Source organism: Echiichthys vipera, assembly GCF_963691815.1.
Source record: "Echiichthys vipera genome assembly, chromosome: 7".
NCBI lineage: Eukaryota > Metazoa > Chordata > Actinopteri > Perciformes > Trachinidae > Echiichthys > Echiichthys vipera.
Window position 1 is genome coordinate 6,182,704 of NC_139832.1, and position 23,634 is coordinate 6,206,337.

Genomic DNA, 23,634 nt, shown 5'->3' on the forward strand with positions numbered 1-23,634 from the left:
TTGATGTTTTCGTCCACTCAGCAGTTATTTCCACCGTGATATAATGTGGACGTGCCTTTGGGTGTTGTCATCGGGACTGGGCCTTATGTGAAACTGTGTTTTGTAACTACTGATACTTATTACATTTCTAATGTTAACATGTATTCTTATTAAGGGAATTTTCACTCAAATATCCAGCAGCCTTTTACACTAAAGTCAACAGTTGTAGTTTGTGGAATTTCTTCTAAAATCTATCGCTGTTTTCTTTAAATTACTGACAACTGGGATGCAAAGCAGGGATGATTAATACCTGTTGTTCTCTGTTGCCCTGTTCTCTCTCAATAAACATCATCAGATATTGTTGATGCTGATTGTATTGTATGTTGAGTTGTTTTTTATTTACAAAAACATGTTATATCATCTTCTAATAAAAATACGATATAATGTAGTAATTTTAATAAACGCAGACTTAACACAGTAATAGCATTAGTACATACAGTGATAGTGGACTTTTAATTGTACATTATTTATATTAATTTATGTAATTGTTTTGAGTTGTTTTCCATTTACAAAAACGTGTACTTATCTTTCGTAGAATTTAATGGTAACACATTTAATTAAAAAAATACGATATAATGTGGTACAATTTTAATTGTCTTTTATTTGAATAACAATAGATTTATCACAATAACAGCAGTACAAACAGTGATAGTGTACTTTTAATTGTACATTATTTACTTTGTTATTATCATCTTTTGTAGGATTTAATGGTAATAAATTTATTAAAAAATATGATATTATCTAGAATAATTTTACCATATTTTAATTTTGATAAAACACAGACTTATCACAGTAATATTATTAGTAAACAGTGGTAAAATACATTTAATCGTAAGTTATATTTTGACGTTTTGCAGCGTTGGTGCGTTGAACGCGCAGCAGCAGCGGCGGCAGCAGCAGCAGAGGGCGTGTTCGGGAAGTGACATGGCCGCCTCCTTATACGGAGCATCGTCGCCTTCCTCCGGTTGCTTGTAGGTTAAAGTAGTTCGTGTTTTTCCACCGCTAAGTTTCGCTCATATTTACCGGGACAGCGCCCTGCGGAGCTCGGCATGGGCACCGTCCACGCCAGGGTAAGGACCAGCCCGGTACACGTGTTACCCGGGACTTTGACCTCTCCGTGTGTTCAGTCATAGTTTCCAGACAGAGCGGCTGCTGTGCTGCAAGAAAAGGCCCATACTGTCCATGCAACAAGGTCCAAACAGAGCCAGGGCTGCAGCTCTGTGGTTTAACTCTCTGATAGTTAGTTTTTAAACTTTACAAATAAACCCACAGACTCAGTGTGCGCGTTGTATTTTAGGCCTAAATGCACAGAAATGAGAATAAGGACTCACTGTATGGCAAACACTAGGGTTCTCACATTTTGCCATACTTGTTATTTATTTATTTTCACACAAGCGGTTATTGTGTTGTTTGTTGGTTATTGTTTATTTGAGCATATTAAAAAATACAGGATACACAGGAAGTAAGAGAACCTACAGTACTAGGTAATCAAAGTGGAGAAGGGGTAGGAATTAATAAGCTAATGCTTCTTCCTGCTCCTTTTCAAACATACACAGGGTTTTAATGACTCGTGCTTCAAGTGTCATTTATTTTTCACATGTAAATAAATAAAGCATTCATTCATTCACTGTAAACTCCAGTCAGCACACCGGTGGAAACAGCTTGTGTTTACCACATTATTGTTTATGTTTACCTTTAATTATTCTTATACATTCATGTCTGCAGGGCTGTTTCCATGGTTTTTAGAAATACTGAGGTCATATATGAAGCAAATAAACTGATTAAATGTATCAGTATGACATTTTATATCTGGATAATTATTGATATTTCTGGTGATTCAATAAAGTATCTATATAAATAGCCTGTTTTTTATACCTGTTTAAATTAATAAGTAACAAATGAAAAATACTGAATAATTTCAAGGTTGAAAATTGTGCTTGTTGTCAATTTAGACGACGCAATTGTGTATCATGATATCTCAATATACTTTTCAATTTAAAGTCAATATATGATCAAATTTAATTATTAAAATCCATCAATATCTTAAATTTAATAAAAAGCAAATACTATAAAACTTTGTATTTTTTCCCCCAATTTTTTAAATTGAATTTTGCAGACAAGAAAAAGAACAACAGTTGTATAGTGCATCAACTCGTCTGCCTTAAAGTGAAAAACAAAAAACAAAACAACATAAATCCCACTATCCCTCCCAACAACATGTGTCAGACGTGGTCACAGGTAATTAAATAACAGATAACAAGTAGATAATTAAGGTACAACGAAACAAAATAGAGTAAAAACTATAGTTAATAGCAAAAATAATTGCGATTATATATATTTTTCCTCCTACTTTGTGTTGCAGAGCCTGGACCCTCTGCCCATGCGAGGGCCAGAGCTCGGAGTTCAACCCGACGACATCGACGCACTGGAGATTGAGCACGAGCCAAAACAAGAAGTTCTCGAAAACAAGGATGTAAGATTTGTTTTTGTTCCAGACTCTCTCTGTCTCCGTCTCTGTCTCTGTCTCTGTCTCTCTCTCTCTCTCTCCCTCTCTCTCTCTCTCTCTCTCTCCCTCTCTCTCTCTCTCTCTCTCTCTCTCTCTCTCTCTCTCTCTCTCTCCCCCTCTCTCCCTCACATTGCCAGACCTGTCTCTTGTTTTTGGGGGTCCTTAATTTTCCTAATGCTGTCTTCGTCTTCTCTTTTTCAGGTTGTAGTTCAACGAGTGAACATAGATGGGCTCGGAAGAACCAAGGAGGACCTGTTGACTTATGAAATCGCAGGAGTTTTCCGGGCAAAGAACTTGATCGATGTAGGTGCACGTTAACACAGCTGTACTGATCAACGCATGTGAGTGGTCGTTTACTGTTATCAACGCGTGGTTCAATTTGTCGTGCAGGTGATGCGGAAATCCCACGAAGCCCGACAGAAGCTGCTGCGCCTCGGCATCTTCAGAAAGGTCGAAGTTGTTATTGACACCTCACGAGGTACGGTCCATCCCTGCGTCGTCTCATGATTACACAAAGGCACGTTTCAAACAAATGTACAAATGATAAGGATTTTATGTATGAATAATGAAATGAGGCCGTAAAATACATCATCTGACTCCTCTGTGTTTCCTCTTGTCTTTAGGCGAGGATGCTCTTCCGAACGGCCTCGATGTGACCTTTGAAGTCACCGAGCTGAGGCGGATGACAGGCAGCTACAATACCATGGTTGGAAACAATGAAGGAAGCATGGTGAGCGCGCTATGATGGCTCATGTCACCATCTACTTACTGAAAAGCCACATACTGTTTTTGGATCCAATCATAGTCTCATACTGCAATGGCTTCATGACACTGGTTTCCGGGGTCGGGTCGCAGGGGCAGCAGCTCTAGCAGGGGCCCCCAAACTTCCCTTGCCCGGGCCACATTAACCAGCTCTAACTGGGGGATCCCGAGGCGTTCCCAGGCCAGTGTGGAGATATAATCTCTCCACCTGGCCCTGGGTCTTCCCCGAGGCCTCCTCCCAGCTGGACGTGCCTGGAACACCTCCCTAGGGAGGCGCCCAGGGTTCATCCTTACTAGATGCCTGAACCACCTCGACTGGCTCCTTTCAACGCAAAGGAGCAGCGGCTCTACTCCGAGTTCCTCACGGATGGATGAACTTCTCCCCCTCTCTCTAAGGGAGACTCCAGCCACCCTCCTGGGAAAACACATTTCAGCCGCTTGTACCGCGACCTCTTTCTTTCGATCATTAGAAAGTTGTTTCACCTTGGTCCAAATCTTTCTATCTTTAAGATTTTACATTGCATACATTACATTTGATTCTGCTTCTAAATACACAATGGAAACCATAATCACCTCATCCGATTTGATTTCAGGTGCTGGGCCTGAAGTTACCCAATGTATTAGGTCGGGCAGAGAAAATGACCTTCCAGTTCTCTTACGGCACTAAAGAGACATCCTACGGCCTGTCCTTCTTTAAGCCCCAACCAGGAAACTTTGAACGCAAGTAAGTTATGAGCAGCTTGTTTTAAGGTCTACTCTTGGTACATGGTTTACATGTGTGTCTATTGTATCTGCAGAAAGACTCTTTTTCTATAAGTTCTGCAGTTCATATTAGTGCCTTCATTAGCGTTGTCATCGGACATTATGCAGATAAGGCTACATTTAGCCTTCATCCACTCTACTACGTTTTCATTCTAAAATGGAGTTTCAAAACCAAAACTACCTACCGTTTATGCCAGCGTTTTAGCTCTGTATCAGAAATAATCTCTTTCCATATTAACATGCCTAAAAGCGCATATAACGTGACCATAGATATACACTGGAGGTGCGTTTGGTTTGTCAGCCTACCTAACTGATAAGCCTGACTGACGCGCGTGTCTGCGTCTATGTTTCCAAAGGTCTCCGTTTCTGTCCGGACTTATACGCAACATTGGAGTGTTTTAAAATTAAGCAGGTTCCGCAGTGTTTTCAAACGTCTCACTTTTAGGAGCTCAAACGCTGGAAGAGCGTGGACGTGAGGCGTAAATGAAAACCTAACAGTGTGGATGTAGCATTAGATTGTGGGTCCATCTGTGTGGAGGTGAAGGCGTGAGCGGTCTAAGCAGTAACCATAGGTGGATATACTGTATTTTGTTATCACAAAGGAATCCTAGCAGGGTAATGACATGTCTTCTTTTCTCTTTTTCTTCACTTCCAGTATCTCACTCAACATGTACAAAGTAACAGGTCAATTTCCATGGAGTTCACTGAGGGAGACGGATCGAGGAATCTCCGGAGAACTGAGCGTAAATACTTGTTTCTGTCGATGTGCAGTTATAAATGTTTGTTTGCCGCCATGCAAGAATGGTGTGCAAAATGTTGGGCCCGTAAAGTCCACTACTGGGCTGTAGTTTTGTTCCTGAGAAACAAAAAATGTGGACTTTGTTTTAGACTTAACTCACGTTAACAGATCATTTATGGATGGATAATTAAAAAAAGGCCTACCAACAGAAGCCTTTCACAGAGCCACACAAACAAACAACGCTGCATGCATGCTGTATTTACTACATCTGCACAAATAAAAGCAATAAACTGTCTTTTTTACCATTTTACCTCCCGCAGTTCCCTTTGTGGAAGACAAACCAAACCCTGAAGTGGGAGGGAGTGTGGAGGGAGCTGGGCTGTCTGGCTCGCACCGCCTCGTTTGCCGTCCGGGAGGAGAGCGGCCATTCCCTCAAGTCCTCACTTTCGGTATTTGTCTCTTATTCTGAAGATTTTAGCCACAGGCTCTGAAGTAGCCGTGGAGTTTTTTAAAGTCTGAAAATTTATTAAATGTACTTTAAATCAGGGTTTTTAAGACACTTCAAAGATATTCCAATAACGTTACGTGGTGGGGAGTGAACGGTTGATATGAATTATGTTGAATAGTGGGAAAAGACTGAATATCCAATAAGACACTGTAGTTATAAACGAGCATTTAACAGTAGTTTTGTGTTGGTATTAGGTTTTAGGTATTAGTTTATTTATAGGGGACAGGGCAATTTCATAAAACACATGATTACACAATAGCCAGAATTATCCAGAAGGCTAGTTTTCATCTGTAGTCCCCTGGCCATGATGTGAAAAGGCAATAAAAATGACAATTTAAAAAAGAAAAAAGCACACAATACATGTACAATATAATACAAAATACATGTGCAAACACTTACTATGCAATTAAGACAAAATACAACATCACAACATAACATTTTATCATAACATCAAAGCAACACAACAGGCTTATCTTTGAGTGTTGGCAGCTGTAAGTGTTGATAAGCCACATTTTTGGTCCCATTTTGTGTTTCAGCATTCTATGGCCATCGACACCAGGAACTCCTCCATCCTTCCCAGGAATGGTGGCCTGTTGAAGATTCATCAGGTTTGTTGTTTAACAGCTTTTTTTTTCAAACGCAGTATGAAAACAATTTGACAGACCTGGTTGACGTTTCTGCTTTGGTTGTGTAGGAACTTGCTGGTTTCACTGGGGGAGACGCCAGTTTCCTGAAGGAGGACTTTGAGATCCAGCTCAACAAAACACTCTTTTGGGACTCGGTGAGATTCTTCTTCTGGCCTTTTAGCAAATTATCTCATCTAAAGGCACTTAAAACAATTCCACTCGGCAAAAGTACAAGTTCCTAGTGAATAAGTACAAGTTCCTAATAATAATAATGAGTAATATACTTTTTTTAAGGTTATTTTTTGGCAGTTTCCAAGCCTTTATTATATAGCAGACATGAAATGGGGTGAGAGAGAGAGGAGGAGACATGCAGCAAAGGGCTACAAGTGGGAGTTGAATCCGCGGCCGCTGCCTCGAGGACCCTCAGCCTCTTTACCTGGGGCGACTGCTCTAGCCACTGTGTCTGCCGGCCGCCCCAAGTAATATACTTTTGTGAGAATGGTCTGTTCGCAGAAAAAAAATTAAATAAATGACCCACAGACTAATTTAAAAAAAAATTTGGCGTATGTCATGAACGATGACGGGGAAAACACAAAGAATTTGACCCAAATGCAGACACGAACACAGGAGTCAGTTTTAACAGATTTAATAAAACAGCTGTGTACAAAAGTGTCCAGAGAGTGGGGGGAAAAAGGAGTGAGGTCCAGGTGCAGGTGAAGAAACAACGACGAGGTGATCACGGGAAAAACAGGAACGGGTGGAAGGCGAGCTGGCAGGGATGCAGACAGGGGAATAGGATCACGGGAAGCTAAAACAAAAAGAAACAAAGAAACAACACACACCGAAAACATGGAACAAACTATCTTTCTTAAATACAACGTGGAGCCAACGAACTAGACACGATACAGAGTAGTTGATGAAACGATCTGGCGCCGGACGTGTCCAAAATCCAGCTTCTTCTACTGTTGGGGAGGTGATTAGTGGAATTGGAATAAGCGTGTCTCGAACCACGCCTCCCGTCTCCAAACAGACAAACACAGAGAGGGGAGACACATACAGGGAAACACAGACAAAGAGAGACAAACACAAGCATAAAAGGAAAGGGAGAGGCTTCCAGAACTGGGATCCTGACAGTGTAATCCTTTTTTTAGCCAGGTATACACACAGGCATAAAAAGACAACAACTACTTCACGTGCATCTTTGGTTAGTTTGTTTTTTCTTTCATTCTGTGTACTTTACTAAACCTTTTTGACTTTTTCCTCCAGGTCCTTTCTGCCTCCATGTGGGGCGGTTTGCTCCTACCCATCGGTGACAAGCCAACAAGCATAGCAGACAGGTACAGAAACGTCATTGTCCACAAGTCTTGACAAAATAATAAAGTAAGCTATTAGCAGTTCCTGTTTGCAATGTACCCATGGATGAAACAACTACCATTGGATTACTTTGATACTGAAGAATGTACCTGAATGTGTGTTCATATTTGAGTGAGTTGCTGCAATTGGGAAAACTAAACAACTTAATTAAGTGTAGGGTTTATCTGTAATCGCAAAAACACCTTAACTGCATTACATATTGTACCTTTGCGTGTCTTTGTTGACCTCCTAGGTTCTATCTAGGTGGCCCCACCAGCATCAGGGGATTCAGTATGTACAGTATGGGCCCACAGAGTGAAGGTGAGTCATAAACTTGGCTAAGATGCTTTGTAATCAGACTGAGATTTAAGGGTTAATTGAAAGATTGTGTGCTGGAATTACTGATATGGCAGGTGACTACATGGGAGGAGAGGCCTACTGGGCTGGAGGCCTGCACCTCTACACCCCTCTACCCTTCAGACCAGGCAGGGGGGGCTTAGGTGACCTCTTCAGAACTCACTTCTTCCTCAATGCTGGAAACCTTTGTAACCTCAACTATGGTGAGTAGCTGGAAAGGCAACAAACACCTCTTTAATGACTGTTTAAAGGTTCATGGTTTATGGACCACACTGTGACATTTATGAGTGAATTTTATATGGAAGGATTGGGTCATTTTGTTGGATTTGTATCTTAGTCTTATCCAGTTCATGTGTGGACAGAGGTTTTCCTTGATGATTTATGAGATGCCCTTGTTCTCTGTCCGGCTGAGGTTGTATGTTTGTTTTTACTCAGGTGAGGGGCCAAAAGCTCATTTGAAAAAATTAGCAGAATGCATCCGTTGGTCATACGGACTGGGTATTGTGCTGCGTTTGGGGAACATTGCCCGGCTGGAGCTGAATTACTGCATTCCCATGGGAGTTCAGAGTGGAGACAGGTAAGGCTGGTAATGTTAGCTAGTTTAAGATGATTTCCTTTGAAGACATTTATGGTACACATGGTAAACTTGATGCCCGAACAGACAATGAATGATAGGTCCCTTTCACACACGCACTGCAAACCTGAAATGATCTAGACATTAACAAACAGGGCTGTATGTGAGAATGGAAATATCTGATTCAGTCGGACCGGGCCTCAAACAGAGTTTACCCTGCCAGCTCCCTCTCAGTACAAACCAAAACCTTAACCAAACCAGTATTTCCAGTAAGTGAGAACACGCCTGCGACAGAGAATCTCCAGTTGTGTGCTGCTCGTGTGAAAGAGAAACTCCTGGCTGTCTCCGGACCTGATTCATAATGGGACCAAACATTTACATTGAAACTGCCTGGACAAGTGGGTCTCTTTACCTCATGCAGTGTAACTCTCACATCTGATTACGTGTGACATATACTTAAAGTGAAATTCTGGCGTAAAATCATCCCAGGGTCTTCTTTGGCAAATACCCTCATCAAAAAAGCCATCAATTTTTTTTCATGTAGCGACTATTAACAGAGATATCCAGGAGAGCCGCTAATAGGCGCTAACAGCCGAATGCGGCTAACACTGATTAGCTCGGGGCAACGCTATGCTAATGCTACGGTGAAGGCATTAAAACAGGTTTTTTAACCACTAACACTGCTCAAGTTAACACCAAACCTCTGCAGTAGCATGAGAAGAGTCCCTACACATAAAACAAAGCACCAACAACGCAGTTAGTGAACCCAGAGTTTATTTAAAGAGTGTTTTAAAGACTTACCTACTGGCCCCTGTACCAACTCCTCTCATAGTAAAGTCCATTAAAGTCTATTACCAAATGCAATCCAAAAGGAAGTAAATGTCAACCTTTTTCTGTACAAACATGACAGCATTACATACACATGGTAAGAGTACTCTTTCAAGCGACATGTCCCATGCATATAAAAGTGTCCTCCACGTGCACCGGAGATCATCTGATTCTTGGTTCATGATTTCTCCGTTCCTTGCAGGATATGTGACGGGGTCCAGTTCGGAGCAGGGATCAGGTTCCTTTAAAACCACATTTCCTGGATCTGGAACTTCCTTTTGTTTCAACTTTACTTTTATGCCAGAAACATTTATTTGGAAGAGGAAATTGCTTGTACAGAATTGTTGTTGCTGCGACTAAATAGTTCAATAAAAGTGTTTGCACTCACTTTGTGTTTTAATGTAGTTTTTTTTATCATTTGCGATCACAGGTCAAATATGGTACTCATAGTCCAATTTTACTGTTTATAACATGAGTGTTAAACTGATCCAGTAAAGGGCCGTGTGGCTGCAGGTTTTCATTCCAACCAATCCAAAACACACCTGACTCGACTTACTCTGTCCTGAACTGTCTTCACACAGTTGATTTGTTGGACCAGGTGTGTTTTTGATTGGTTGGAATGAAAACCTGCAGCCACACGGCCCTTTTCTGGATCAGTTTGGTTTATATCATACGTCAAGTGAATGAATCTGAGTCTGCCAGAAGGTGGACGTATAGTTATCACTGTTATGCATTAAAAAACTCTTTTGCTTGATTAGCAAACCTGAATTTTGAGACGCCCAAGTTGTTGAAAGTTTCGTTTTTTCAACAAAGATAAAATCAAAACCTGTAAATTTGTCATGTAGGTGGAAACAAGCACATCCTACTAAAATGAAGTACTACAGGGGTCACCCTCGCATTAAAACATGGGTATGATACAAGTTTCATATAAACATTATTACCTGAGCCTATACGTTTTAGAAAATTATAAACATTTGTCATCTTATTAACCTTACAATACTAACAAATCAATACATAAACATGGGAACACTGTAAAATAAAAAGAGGAATACAAATGTATACACAAACCTAAAACTTCAAAATAATTAATTGGCAAAAACTATTTGATTATTTAAGAATTTCAGATTCACTCCCTTAGTTCAGCAGACCCTCTTGGTATGTTTGATAAAATGGTTCAGTCGTGTAATTAAAGCAGAGTTACGAGCTAAAACTGTGTTGGCAAGATGGTAAACAGGTAAAATGATATGTTTGAAAACACTGACATGAGTGCTGATGTTCCTACATCAGGTCTGTGGATGAAGACAGTCAATAATAAATAATCTTCTGATTAGGAATAAACCTTCCTGTCTCACTTTATATCACTTTATATCATCACTGCATCACTTTATTGAGTTGTTCTGTAACTTAGTTCAGTAAGAAATGCTGCTACACTTTTAACACTGTTATTACTTATTACTCCTTATCACTTATTTAGTTTGTACTTATTTTATTTCAATCTGCTGCTAAACTGCACAGTGCGTTTTGTTGTATATTGTATAAACCTACGTTTAACCACAATGTCTGTTGCACTCTGTCACATTTGTTATTGTTTGATTTATTTTATGTTAGCTTTCTTTTGATTTGATTAATGTTTTTATGCTTATTGTCACTCTGATCTTTCCCCATCTTTGTATTGAAACTGTTGCACAATAATTTCCCTCTGGATGAATAAAGCTTCTTGAATCTTTAATCCTGCATATCTTAGGTCTACGCTGCTGTATCTGAACATTGCTCTTAGTGGTGGATCTGCAGAGAGCCTGATATTTACTGAGCTGCTTTGAGAATCACTACCATAGAGGTTTATACTGTTCTTTTTACTGCGCACCATTTCTGCGCACACTCACGGCCACTCGTGTTGTCCAAAGGTTGTGACGCGCCACCCGATTCGCTAAATATGCGCATGCGCTGTACGCATTGTTCCGTAGCATTTTAGCCTAGCGGGAAGACAGACAGTTGGGGGGTTGTCCATTCACGGGTTTTTCTAGAAATTTCATCTCCCCGTCCCCTTTTTACGGATAATATATCCCGATTAAACGGCGTCATTTGTGCCACGGTCGTCTGAAACGGAGTAAAAGCGAGCAAAAGGGGGTTTGTTGTGTGTTTTTTATCGGCGGTCTTCTCTGTGAGCGGCAGGCAGCCTACGCACGCTGATGGCGGTCACTATCGAGGATCTCTACCGGAGCTACGGGGTCCTTGCTGATGCTAAGGACAACCTCAGCCCGGTAATTTAAATACCAGCTTGTTTCATTTTTAAAACATAATTGAACTTGAGCTTTGTTGCTTTGCTGCTGTGCCTCAATTTACGTCCATATTTGTTAACTTTGTTGTAACCTACATACGCACGGCTAGGCTAACTGTAGCTAGCTAACGTAGTGACCGTGCTAACGCTAATGGCCTCGCTTTAGACCTTTTCAATGGATTTCCTTTGCTAGGCAACAGCCGTGGTTCTTGCTAGCTTCCTGTTAGCTTATGTCATTCACATACACTGCAACATGAAATCAACTAGGACACATTTAAAATGTTTATAACTTTGAAAAAGGTCTTTCCCACCCTTTCGGTATTGACTCAATATTCATTATTTTTAAGTCATTTGACCACCAGTGAGCCCATTTTAGATTTAAACTGAAGCAAAGTCAACTTCATTCAGTTTTCTCTGGGTGCTTGTATGAACTTTTTGACTTGTGCATTTGTTAGATAGAAACACATTTGGGTAAAATCATTTACTTCGCCTCACATCTGAGTTTCAATTCATAGCACATTCAATATGTGATGTATTGTAAATATGTGAATATTTTAAGACTCAAAGAAATAAAAAAAAACAGTTATCTGTAAGGATATTAGGTTAAAACATGTTTGATTTGTGCCCTTTTTTATAATTTAATTGATTTCATGTCACTGTTTTTTGTTTTTTAACATTGAAACCATGCTACTATACCCTTTGTGTTATAAAATGCTACTTTTTTGTATTTATCTGATACAACAATATGTATGGCGCTTTACAATATTTGTATACATTTGTCTTGTGTTGCCCACCAGGAAGAATAGTCACTAAGGTGATAACTAATGGGCATCCTTTATAAAAACAAACCAAGCCTATAGCCAACCTTCACCTTGTTAGTACACATGCAGGTTTTGTGTACCACTTTTACAAGCTACAAGGGTTGTTCCCTTTTATAACAGGCACACCGGTGTAATTGTTTCTTTGTTTTGTAACAGAAACTACCCAGTCTACATGCATATAGAAATCCTACCTGCAAGAGACTGATTTAAAAAAAGCACATACATTCAATTTTTACATAACCAGGTAAACCGTAACAGCAACCCCCACTATAATAATGTTCAGCTTTATGCACCACTGCTCCAGTGAGCTTTGGACCAAGGTCACTTTCAACCTGGAACCTACATCATGTTAAAGTGTGAGGCATATCACAATTCACACTGAACCGATCGTTGTATATCTTTTGTGTATGTTGTTTATTGATTACTCTTTTATTTTGCAGCACAAAGATGCCTACCAAGTAATCTTGGATGGTGTGAAGGGCGGCCCGAAGGAGAAGCGCCTGGCAGCCCAGTTTATTCCCAAGTTCTTCAGCAGCTTTCCGGAACTGGCCGATTCAGCCATTAATGCCCAGCTTGATCTTTGTGAAGACGAGGATGTGTCGGTGAGTATTAAAGGACACCTGTGTGCATGGCTACCTAAAATTAACTTGAGGTTAAAATTACAAATCCTGTATGTTTTTTCTAAAGTTGCTGTGGGGTCCCTTGACTATATACATTCACAATAGACATTTTTAATCCACCATAATGATCCCCTCTGTGTGCACACATGCTTGTCTTTGTCCAGATCCGACGGCAGGCCATCAAGGAGCTTCCGCGGTTTGCAACGGGCGAGAACATCCTCAGAGTTGCAGATATTCTCACCCAGCTCCTTCAGACAGGTATTGGATTAATTATTTTTTATTTTTTTCAAAGAATCTCAATTATGTTTATATTCTAAACAGACATGTTGTTTTATTTGCATGGCTTAATGAAGAATCTGTATTTTTTTGCGCTTTCAGACGATACAGCAGAGTTCAACCAAGTGAATGGATCCCTTGTTTCAATCTTCAAGATAGATGCTAAGGGTAAGTGTTGCTTTACGCCACAGTTAAAATGTTGTCTTATATGCTTGTCAATTATTCTGCACAGTTCAGAGGATCATGAGATTATATAATCCTGTATGTCTACACATATGCTCAGACTGTGCTGTCATAAACATGAAATATCAATCAGTCCACTGGCTGTGGACAGTATCTCATGATCGTTGCATCCCCAGGTCAGATTGGGGTTGTGATCCAATTGAGTTTGTAATTATTCACTTGCTTTGACACAATCCCATCTCCTGCTGTCTTCTGTTGTGCAGGTACTCTCGGAGGCCTCTTCTCTCAGATCCTGCAGGGAGAGGACATAGTGCGGGAAAGGGCCATCAAGTTTCTGTCCACCAAACTGAAGACTCTACCAGAGGATGTCATGACAAAGGAGGTGGAGGATTTTGTCTTTGCAGAGACAAAGAAGGTTAGCATATAATGTGGATTTGATCTGAATCCTACTTGGGTTCACTTTTTCTGTCATTCTGAAAGTAACAATGGTCCTTTACATCAAGATACATCACGCCATATGATGGACCACGCTATCATGGACCATATGATAGTGTTAAAACTGCTGCTTGGATGTAGCTGGTAATTTTGCTGACTGAAATCTGAAACTTATTCATTGCTTTTTTCTAATAAAACTTACATGAAACTTACCTATGTTGTGTAATAGATCTGATTTAAAGGTAATTTAATAGTTGCAGATGAGCTTTTGTCTTGTGTTACTTTGGCTTTAATTCCGCTCCCTTATTGCTTCCGCTATGGGGGAAAAGTTCTTATACTGTCAGGTGGAGTTTAAACAATGATTTCAATGTTTGGAGGCTGTTGGTAATGTGTGTAAAACAAGACAAGCACATGTGTTGATTACGTTTCTTTTGTCTCTTCCCTGCTGCCTCCGTAGGTGCTGGAGGATGTGACGGGAGAGGAGTTTGTGCTCTTGATGCGTGTTGTGTCTGGCCTGCGGGTGCTGCAGACAGTGAACGGACGGCAGCAGCTGGTGGAGCTGGTGGTGGAGCAGGCTTTCCTTGAACAGGCTCTCAACCCAGCCGACCCAGACACGGTTGACCGCCTGCTGCAGTGCACTCGTCAGGCCTTGCCCCTCTTCTCTGTGAGTACATCCAATGTCAACCATGTTCATTGACTAAATCAAATAGTTGCAGCTTTACGCACAGCACATATAGTCTGTTTTTACTTTTAATCATCTCATATGCCTACTTTTATGACAAGTTATCATGGTTTAATCATAGTTTTCCTCTGTCTTGTAGAAAAATGTCCATTCCACACGTTTTGTAACCTACTTCTGTGAACACGTCCTGCCCAACCTCAGCGCCCTGACAAGTCCTGTGGCTGAGCTGGACATTCAGTTGGAGGTGAGTTCTTGCTTTTTATATTTATCGATCAGACCCTTTCCACATGCAAAGAGAGATTTCAAAGTAGACTCCCTGGGTCCTGAAGTGAATTAAAATGTCATGTCTGTACCAAGGATAACCGTTCACCATAATCATCATCTTTGAGGCACTGGCTTTTTTTATATCTCATGTTGTATTTAAGTGCGAAAGGGATAGGTTGCAACTGTGTTTTTCAAATCTGCATCTTAAACCAATTGATTTTTAAATTATGGTTCTACTGTGGGTGAATTCAGCAACTATGCTGTCGTGTTTTGTTCTCAACTATAACAACAAAGCATTCAGAAAATTTCCACCGCCATGAATTGCACCTCTGTCTGTGCCTCTTCTCCGTACCGAGGCTAATGGGTACTAAAGTATTTAGACCCGTCTGCCGTGCCGAAATGACTGACAAACATGGTTACTCTGAGACAACGTGCAATTTTAAACACTGGTGGCCATAACATAAACCTAAAGAGTTGTTACTATATCCAGGAGACAGTTAGACAAAAGGTTTCTTGACCTGCATTTATTCTGCACTGAATCAGCATTGCCATTCGTGAAAGGCCTGGCGAAATATGACCACTGGTGCGAGGTTGATACTCCTAATGTCTGACATTTGGTGAGCGGTTGTAGTAGTAAACAAAGTCAGCGTGGCAGCCACCTGTCAGAGGTGTCAGCCAACTGCATGTTGTTAAGGGGTCATTAGTCTGCACCACGCAACACTGTTTCTCATTAGCAATGCACATTGCACTTTGTAAGGGGATCTGCTAAGCTGTGTTTGTGTGTGTGTGTGTGTGTGTGTAGGTGCTGAAGCTGCTGGCTGAGATGAGTCCGTTCTGTGGAGACATGGATAAGCTGGAGCCCAACCTCAACATGCTGTTTACCAAGCTGGTGGTGAGAACTGATTGTCCTGTTGTTGTTGGGCATGGAGGGATACAAGTGGAAACATACGTACAAATCAAAATACACACTGGCGTTTTCTCCCCTGATCCATTCTGACTAGCTTATGCTCTTTTTAGCATTTCCCTGCTGTACATTCATATTGTTGTTTATCCTCTGTCAGCTTCTTCCTGTGGGCCCCTGGCCAACTGGACATTTTAGAGCGGGACTTATTCCCTTTCCTGGATCAGATTGTCCCATCCCATTTTTGGTATTTTGAACCAAATACATTATTTTCTGAAAGCCTAGTTGTTGAAATCAAAGTACGAGAGAATGTATTAAAACATGTCCTTTTTATAGGCTTATATATAAAATGCAAACAGTATTAATCGACTTGGGGAACTTTAGAATAGTGGCCCTAATAGTAATGATTTATTTAAGAGGTAGTTTTAGTGCAGGCTGCAACATAACAAGTAGAATAATAAACTCTCCTTTTTGTTTTAGTAAACCCTAATGGTCCACTTCTTTTGGAAGTTATAAAGTAAGGCTAACAAAAAGGTTCCGGTCATGATTTTTGATGTTTTTTCTGTTTGTGCAGGAGTTCATGCCTCTGCCACCAGAAGAGGCGGAGAACGGAGAGAACTCAGCGAGCGAGGAGCCCAAACTGCAATTCAGCTACGTGGAGTGTCTTCTCTTCGGCTTTCACCAGCTGGGGAAGAAGCTGCCAGACTTCCTCATCGACAAAGTGGATGCCGAGCGCCTCAAAGACTTCAAGATCAGGTGAGGGAGTGACGCTCAAAGAGTATCACAGAACACAACTGGTAAAAAGAATGAAGTGTGATTTCGAGCATGTCAGGGGTGTCTGATGATTTAGCTCACCTTTTGTTGTTTTATCCCAAAATGGACACTTTTCATACGGACTGAAAAATTGCTTTGTGTTTCAACAGGTTACAGTATTTTGCCAGAGGTCTGCAGGTTTACATCAGACAGCTGCGAGTAGCACTGCAAGGCAAGACAGGAGATGCTCTGAAGACAGATGAGGTAATGACTGCTGTCAACTTAAGTTTGATTGCTTAGCTTAAGTAGAAACTTCATGCATGCAGTCAAAAAAAAGTTGTTTTTACTCCTACTGTAAAATATCTCGAACTAACCTGTCCCCTCTCTGTCATCAGAATAAGATCAAAGTGGTGGCCCTCAAGATCACAAACAACATCAACGTCCTCATTAAGGTAAAGTGTTTTTTCGGGCTATACTTGATGGCGTTGTTAGACTGGGCTGCAATATGTTTAAATGTGGTTTTCACCAAATTCATTAAAATAGAAGCAGAAACGCCTCACAATAACAGTGTGATCCACTGCAACAACACAAAAGTAAACAGCAGCTTTCTGACATCGTGTCAAAAATAACTAAGAACTAGAGAAGGACATTTCTATGAAATTGCGGTGTGAGTGATGAGTACTCAATACCTGACGCTACGCTGCAATGATGACTTGAATTTGTATGTAAGTTATAATACGAACAGTTAAAAATGTGGGAATATGTTGAATTAGTCTGAATGTTTTTAATAAGATGGTTTAGTATGGGGGAGGTATTTATAATAAAACTGTTGCATAGTATTTGTGTGTTTCTGGAACCAGTAGTTCTTTTTATGAAAAGTCTTATTTTCTTTCCAGGATCTCTTCCACAACCCTCCATCGTTCAAGAGCACAGTCACTCTGTCCTGGAAACCTGTCCAGAAGTCCGAGGCAGTAGCGTAAGTCTGCTCCCGATGATTTGGCGATCAGAAGCCCTATAAACAGCAGCACAGTGTGTCCTTGTTGCCCCTTAGGTCATCATCTTCTTGTCTTTTGTGTCTGTAGGCCCAAGCGCCCGTCGGGTGAGGAGATGGCCTCCGGTGCCAGCACAAAGAAGCACGTCACTCCTCTGCCCCGGAGGGACGCGCGACAAATCTACAATCCCCCCAGCGGCAAGTACAGTGCCACCATTGGCAATTTTACCTATGGTGAGGAGCACTTTTATTTTTTTGTAAACCCTGTTGTGCAGCATGTTCAATGTTTTACTTTATTTTATACTGAACCTTTGACACATTTTGTATTTAGTAAGTTAGAAATTAAGTAGTGAAGTAGGCCTGTTTAAGGAACCTGCCAATGGCGGCTGACCTGACTTATTTTATTAGCCAACGTAGATTTTTACTTGCATTTGACGAGCGGCGGGTGCTACTTTTGGACCCTGGTCTTAAGGCAGGAAGTGAGCCCAAGTTGTTGCATGGCATGTGCTTTAACCAGTGTTTGAGGTAATTTAGAAACCTTGTCATTACGACATGGTTTACCACCAGAGCACTGATGATTCTTTGATTAACTGTCCTGCTCAGTACATGTAACAGTCAAATCAAACGTATGCTTATGAAAATGCATCCATTTATACATTAACTTTATTTTATTCTCACATATGCATCTGCCTCATAATCTGTCCGTACTGACCTGTTGTTTCTGTGTTTTTTGTTGTTTTTTTTACACTCCAGAGCAGCGCGGCGGCTTCAGGGGCGGCCGAGGACGAGGCTTCGGAGGCAGAGGCAACAGGAGCCGAGGCCGGCTCTACTGAGACACACACACATACAGTACATATTGCTCATTGAACTGCATCACATCAGGATCTTTTCCGCACCAAGACGGACTATTTGTCACCCACTTTTTTTTTAACTGGTCTAGACGTCTTTTTCACTTTCCAACTTGCACATCCCGTTTTATTGTGTTGTTTTTGGAGGGGTGGGGGGAGGGGTGGGGGAGTCCTGTCCTGTCCTCAGAATATCAGACAACTGGCTCAGACCTTTAAGCATTTACTCCCTATAACATTTACTCTTGGCCAAGGCAATAGTTAAAGTAAATCTAAATGTTTTTCCCCTTCATTTTTAAAGTATTCTGTGTATTTTTGTGGATCAAAGACTGCCAAGTTGTAACCGATAAATATTTTTGTCAGATTGTTGTAGGAAAAAGATAAAGATCCTCTTGTTTGGAACATGTTGATGAATGCATTTCTTTCTACCTTTTTTATTTTATTTAATCTTCTTTTTTTATTAGAGTTTGAGTTGAATTGGCTGACTATGCTACTTTGTATGAATCAATGATGTTGTTTCATTGGATTTTTATCATAAACTTGGATGGAAGTATGAACTTTTTGTCTTTTTACTCGTCTTTATGTAGAAGTTTTCAGTAGTTGAGCTGCAAACTCGTCCAGTATCAAGACGAAGATGCATCTTGCTTCTTTTTTCACGGTGCAGAACTCGGCTTGCATGTTCAAAACCTTCTCCAAACTTGCCTTTCTCCTCCCATTCTGTACTGCGACGATCCATTCACTCTCACCCACTCATTCATCCCATTTATCCGTGCCAACCTCGTGTCTTTCCTCTTCCCTCTTCATTCTGTTTGTACTCGCCCATATCTGTACCAAAGCAGAGTGAGGAGACAGTAATTTTAGCCCATGATCTGGCGTCTACATTTAGAATACACAAACTGCCTTCTCGGCTGTCTACATGTCTGCATCAACACAGTGCCTCCCCAATCCTCCCTCCCCTCAGCCCAGTAAGTGTGTGTGGGTGTGTGTGTGTGTGTGTGTGTCAGCTTTGAAGTAGAAAACAGTAGAATCGGGCTCTCAATAATTGAACGGCCTATAAATAGTTGCTGCCATGTTTAGAACACACTTATACACACTGGTGGTGGTGGCGGCTCTGCTCGCTTTGTGCACGTTTTCTCCCACACAAACACCTTTACGCTATAATACTTGTGTTGACATTGGTCCGCTACGTTCATTAACCTTAAGTGAACTTGAACCTTATGTCAAAGCCCTAATCTTGACTGTTGTTTCGAACCAACTGCATGTAACTCTTGATGAGCTTCATCAGAAAGCTGATAGTTTTAGCAATCGGAGCAAAATTTAACATTTCACCCTCAAAATGATTTTGTGTCAGTGTCGGCCTTCTCGGTAGGGGTGTATATCCCTAGTTTCATCACAATACGATATATCGATTCTGTGAATAACGATATATCTTCTTGTATATCCCAAAGTCTGACATGTTTCAATTTGATTTAATTCATGGCTGAGACTATCATCTGCTCATTTAACCCAGTTACATTTATATCAACTCACAAAAAGCAACTAAAATATGATTTAATAAAGAAAATATAAGGTGGAAATTTAAAAGTAAAAGCACATCTTAAACAGGAAATGTATCAATATTTGCACTTTGCATTAATGATAATGCATCATTGGTCATAGAATCACTATATCGTTACACCACTACTCAATGGTGAACAATAAAAGTCAAAGAACGTAAAGATTCTTTGTTCACTGTGGAGGCATGTGAGAAAAATCATTTTTTCTTCAAGAATTCAAGGTAACAGGGTGGGTAATTGAAATACTCCTTTAATACTTGCTGTAATTTCCAATAGGTCTGTACTTAACCTGGAGCCTGGGCCTAAATTAAAGTTTACTTATTGCAAGTTTTAAAAGGTAAATGTTAACATTTCATACATACAGTTTTGTCTTTTGATGTTTTAGTAGTAACGCTTGTATGTTTTATTCTGGGTCTTAAACTGAATTGTCTGGGGAACACAGTAACTGGATGTGAAAGATGTCAAACGTGTTGTATTCCCCACTCACCCAGTTGTAACTTTAGTCTGTCTAACCCAAGCTTGAACTAAACTGAACCTACATAACCCCGCCCAAATCCTAACTTAAACCAACTTTTAGTCCATAACCTTTCTTATAGGACAAACCGATAGTCTAATTCCTAACAAGCATCATGTCCACGTGCACTGTCCAAAACTGGTTCTCATAACCACACACACACACACACACACACACACACACACACACACACACACACACACACACACACACACACACACACACACACACACACACACACACACACACACACACACACACACACACACACACACACACACACACACACACACACACACACACACACACACACACACACACACACACACACACACACACACACACACACACACACACACACACACACACAGAGAGAGAGAGCGCTCTCGGTGGTGCTACAGGTCTGCATGTGAAGACACCTGTGTGTGTAGGTGGATGTTTTAGAGAAGGAGGAGGAGGGGGGAGGGCGCTCAAACTCAATTTTCTGAATCGACTGTGGAAGTGTTTTACAGAAAGGCAACTGAACAGTTTTAATTTCAGAAAACCAAACCCTGCAAACCATTTATAGAAAAGTTTCACACACCAAAGTGATCAAAACAGTACAAAAAACTATTGAATGAGTACGTTTCGGCATGCACTGGGATGTGCATTGATATGAACCACAAACTGACTTTGTCGTCCATGCTGTAAGAAGTGTACCAGTGTTTCTTGTTAATGCAGTATGTTAAACACACATGAAACAAATTGCAGTGTAAATAGGATAAGCATGCCTCAGTGTATAAAAATGTGGTATTTGCACAAATAAAACCGATCCATTACATAATTCTACTGGAAATAAAGGTGGTTGTTGCCTCACAGCCACAACCTTTTATTGCAGAACATGTAACAGAAGAAGGTTGTGCATCCACCAACTATCTCTTGTCGTTGCAGAGTCTCCCCTCTGGAGGGCGATCCAGACCGGGGTTTTCCTCGCAGAGCAACCAGATCTATTTTTATCCCCAACCCAACGAGTCACTTAAAGCTTTCATGATGTCTTTTTGTCTCTCTTTGTATTTCTGCTCCTGTTGAGGCGCACGGAGAGACGGGATGCAGAGGAGAGAGAGAGAGAGAGAGAGAGAAAAGACTCTGGATCAACATCCTGCTCTTCATCATGACCCAGGATGAGAATATTTACTGATGAATAGCCTGGTGTATTTGTCAATTACTGGTCAAGTACTGTGCTCAATCAGCTGAAATGAAATAAGGCTGCTTTGTGGAAAAAGCTTCAAAAATCCCCATTATGTGGTTAAATTTAATGCAATATATGTGTGTACATGCATAATCTATTGTTGAACTTCATTTTGTACACATTTCTTTACAATGCATCAATTTCTTCTCCAGTTATTTACTAATCTGATCTTCCAATACTCCCTGTGCTGCAGGCTGTAAATATGTTTTTTGCAGATATACTGTATGTATTTTGGAGCGTTCACCATGGTGCGTTTAAGGTCTAAGTTTAAGTTCTCCTTTCAGGACACTAGGGGGCGCTACGCAACCAAGATAAACCCTCTCCTCATTGATCGTGACCAGGTATTTCCCAAACCAACCAACCAACCAGCCAGTCAGCCATCCAGCCAGCCAGCCAAAGCCTGGCACATGCGTTTGCACACACGCATACACACGGCGGAGCTGAAAATAATCAAGTGGTGGAGGAGGAGTGGGCGGCAGCAGCGGGAGAGGAAGCCAAGACGACCCTCGGAGAGAGAAAGAGAGAAGGAAGGAGCGACTGTACCAGTCCATGTGAGAGTAGAAGTGAAGGTAAATCAATAGTCCTGAAGCACTTGGTGGAACTTAATGGGTTTCCTCACTTTATTACCAACCTTTGGGAGGGGGTGTTGGTGGTGATAAAACCAGGCCTTCATACTGTCCACCAGCATGAGGCAAAAACTACACCACGCACGCATGGGTGCTGTTTTTCCTGCAACAATTCAAAGGTCTTTAATTAAATTTTTCATGCTCTTGGTGCCAGTATTGTAGAGATTTAAGTCTCAGAAAGGGTCTGAGGATTGGGCTTTCACCTGTTAGCCCACTCTTGTTTGTAGTGTGTTGCGTTCAGTGCTCCTATTGTGTTGGGGAAGAAACTTTAAACACCATTAATCCAAGATTTGTGTCCTGAAAAGATGTAACTTATGATAAAGTGCAAATTTAATAGTTACATGCTATGGTAGATAAATGCAAAACTACTACCTTCCTGTTTTCATACGTTTGACCTGTCGCCTGCAATTTACAGTGTGTTGAATGCTGTAGACATTCAACCTATAGTTCCTGTTTTCCTAATAAAATGTGCTCAGTGTACTCAGTTTCACAACACAACTTCTAGTGCAGCTTACGAAACTTTCGCCAACTTCAATGCCCGACTTTTAAAGAGAACTTTCATTGAAATGTAGTTTTCTGATCCATCAGAGAGCTCCGGAATAAAGTTTTAAGTCTTGGTTAGCTGCACTTGTGATGGTCGGACTGGGTATTGTCCTTAGATGCGTGTAATCAATCGAACTGAAAAGGATTCTCCAAATTGGAAGACTTGTCATCAGTTAGTTTCAGATCATAAATGATCCATATTAATAACCTCTCTTTATGTACAAGCAGAGAAGAAGAATTGACCTCCTGGGTGCTTCTTAACAGAAAATATCAGAATCAGAAATACTTTAATAATCCCAGGGGGAAATTGTTTTTGTTTCAAACTCCAGCTATACAAACAACACATTTAACAACAATATTATACAGATAACATATATTTGTAAAAACAGAAATACAAAACACTATGTACAGTATATATAGCTATATATACAGTATAGAAAATATCACATTAACAATAGTAATATATACATCTCATTTCATCTCATCTTCAACTGCATATCCGGGGTCGGGTCGCGGGGACAGCAGCTTTAGCAGGGGACCCCAAACTTCCCTTTCCCGGGCCACATTAACCAGCTCTAACTGTGGGATCCTGAGGCGTTCCCAGGCCAGTGTGGAGATATAATCTCTCCACCTGGTCCTGGGTCTTCCCCGAGGCCTCCTCCCAGCTGGACGTGCCTGGAACACCTCCCTAGGGAGGCGCCCAGGGGGCATCCTTACTATACGGATCAAAAGTACTGTAGTAATGTACCAAGTACCGTAAAAATGAGCAAAGAACAGACTGTTTATGACTGAGTCCGTATTACAGAGAGGGGGTGACAGACTCTCCTAGGGAGGCATTGTTTAGTTTACCCTCCTCTCTGCCACGGTCATCAGGGTGTCACACTTTGACCCACGGTCTCTATACTGACCACTGAACAGTTATAAGAATAACACGCTAAAACCCGTAAGTGCTCAAACTCACTATGTGCTGCAAAACTATACCTCTTTATTCCCATCTTCCGTCCAGAACAGGAGTTTTCAAAGTCTGAGACTGCAGGCCTTCCCTCTGACAAAGCTAGGAAAAG

At 41.0% G+C, this 23,634-nt stretch overlaps 2 protein-coding genes across 2 annotated transcripts; both read left to right on the top strand.

Moving 5' to 3' along the window:
* The first annotated feature begins 970 nt into the window (after window positions 1-970).
* Window positions 971-9,403, top strand: samm50 (SAMM50 sorting and assembly machinery component). The gene is made up of 15 exons (XM_083916211.1): window positions 971-1,109; window positions 2,402-2,512; window positions 2,747-2,848; window positions 2,936-3,023; window positions 3,169-3,275; window positions 3,901-4,031; window positions 4,725-4,812; window positions 5,129-5,257; window positions 5,853-5,924; window positions 6,011-6,097; window positions 7,209-7,279; window positions 7,549-7,616; window positions 7,709-7,855; window positions 8,088-8,229; window positions 9,257-9,403. Exons 1-15 carry the CDS (start codon window positions 1,089-1,091, stop codon window positions 9,300-9,302), a joined length of 1,410 nt encoding a protein of 469 aa, XP_083772337.1. The 5' UTR covers window positions 971-1,088; the 3' UTR covers window positions 9,303-9,403.
* A 1,622-nt stretch (window positions 9,404-11,025) lies between these two features.
* api5 (apoptosis inhibitor 5) lies at window positions 11,026-18,260 on the top strand. The gene is made up of 14 exons (XM_083916041.1): window positions 11,026-11,315; window positions 12,594-12,755; window positions 12,938-13,031; window positions 13,152-13,217; window positions 13,496-13,647; window positions 14,125-14,331; window positions 14,489-14,593; window positions 15,416-15,505; window positions 16,089-16,270; window positions 16,438-16,531; window positions 16,663-16,719; window positions 17,164-17,243; window positions 17,350-17,492; window positions 18,012-18,260. The coding sequence occupies exons 1-14, from the start codon at window positions 11,244-11,246 to the stop codon at window positions 18,089-18,091; spliced, it is 1,584 nt and encodes a 527-aa protein (XP_083772167.1). The 5' UTR covers window positions 11,026-11,243; the 3' UTR covers window positions 18,092-18,260.
* Window positions 18,261-23,634: the final 5,374 nt, after the last annotated feature.

Coding starts and splice junctions, on each gene's coding strand:
- api5 (XM_083916041.1), top strand. CDS start 11,244: ATGGCGGTCACTATCGAGGATCTCTACCGGAGCTACGGGGTCCTTGCT. Junction 13,218..13,495: donor CTTCAAGATAGATGCTAAGG/GTAAGTGTTGCT, acceptor TCTGTTGTGCAG/GTACTCTCGGAGGCCTCTTC. Junction 17,244..17,349: donor CAGAAGTCCGAGGCAGTAGC/GTAAGTCTGCTC, acceptor TTGTGTCTGTAG/GCCCAAGCGCCCGTCGGGTG.
- samm50 (XM_083916211.1), top strand. CDS start 1,089: ATGGGCACCGTCCACGCCAGG. Junction 4,813..5,128: donor GAATCTCCGGAGAACTGAGC/GTAAATACTTGT, acceptor TACCTCCCGCAG/TTCCCTTTGTGGAAGACAAA. Junction 7,617..7,708: donor TATGGGCCCACAGAGTGAAG/GTGAGTCATAAA, acceptor CTGATATGGCAG/GTGACTACATGGGAGGAGAG.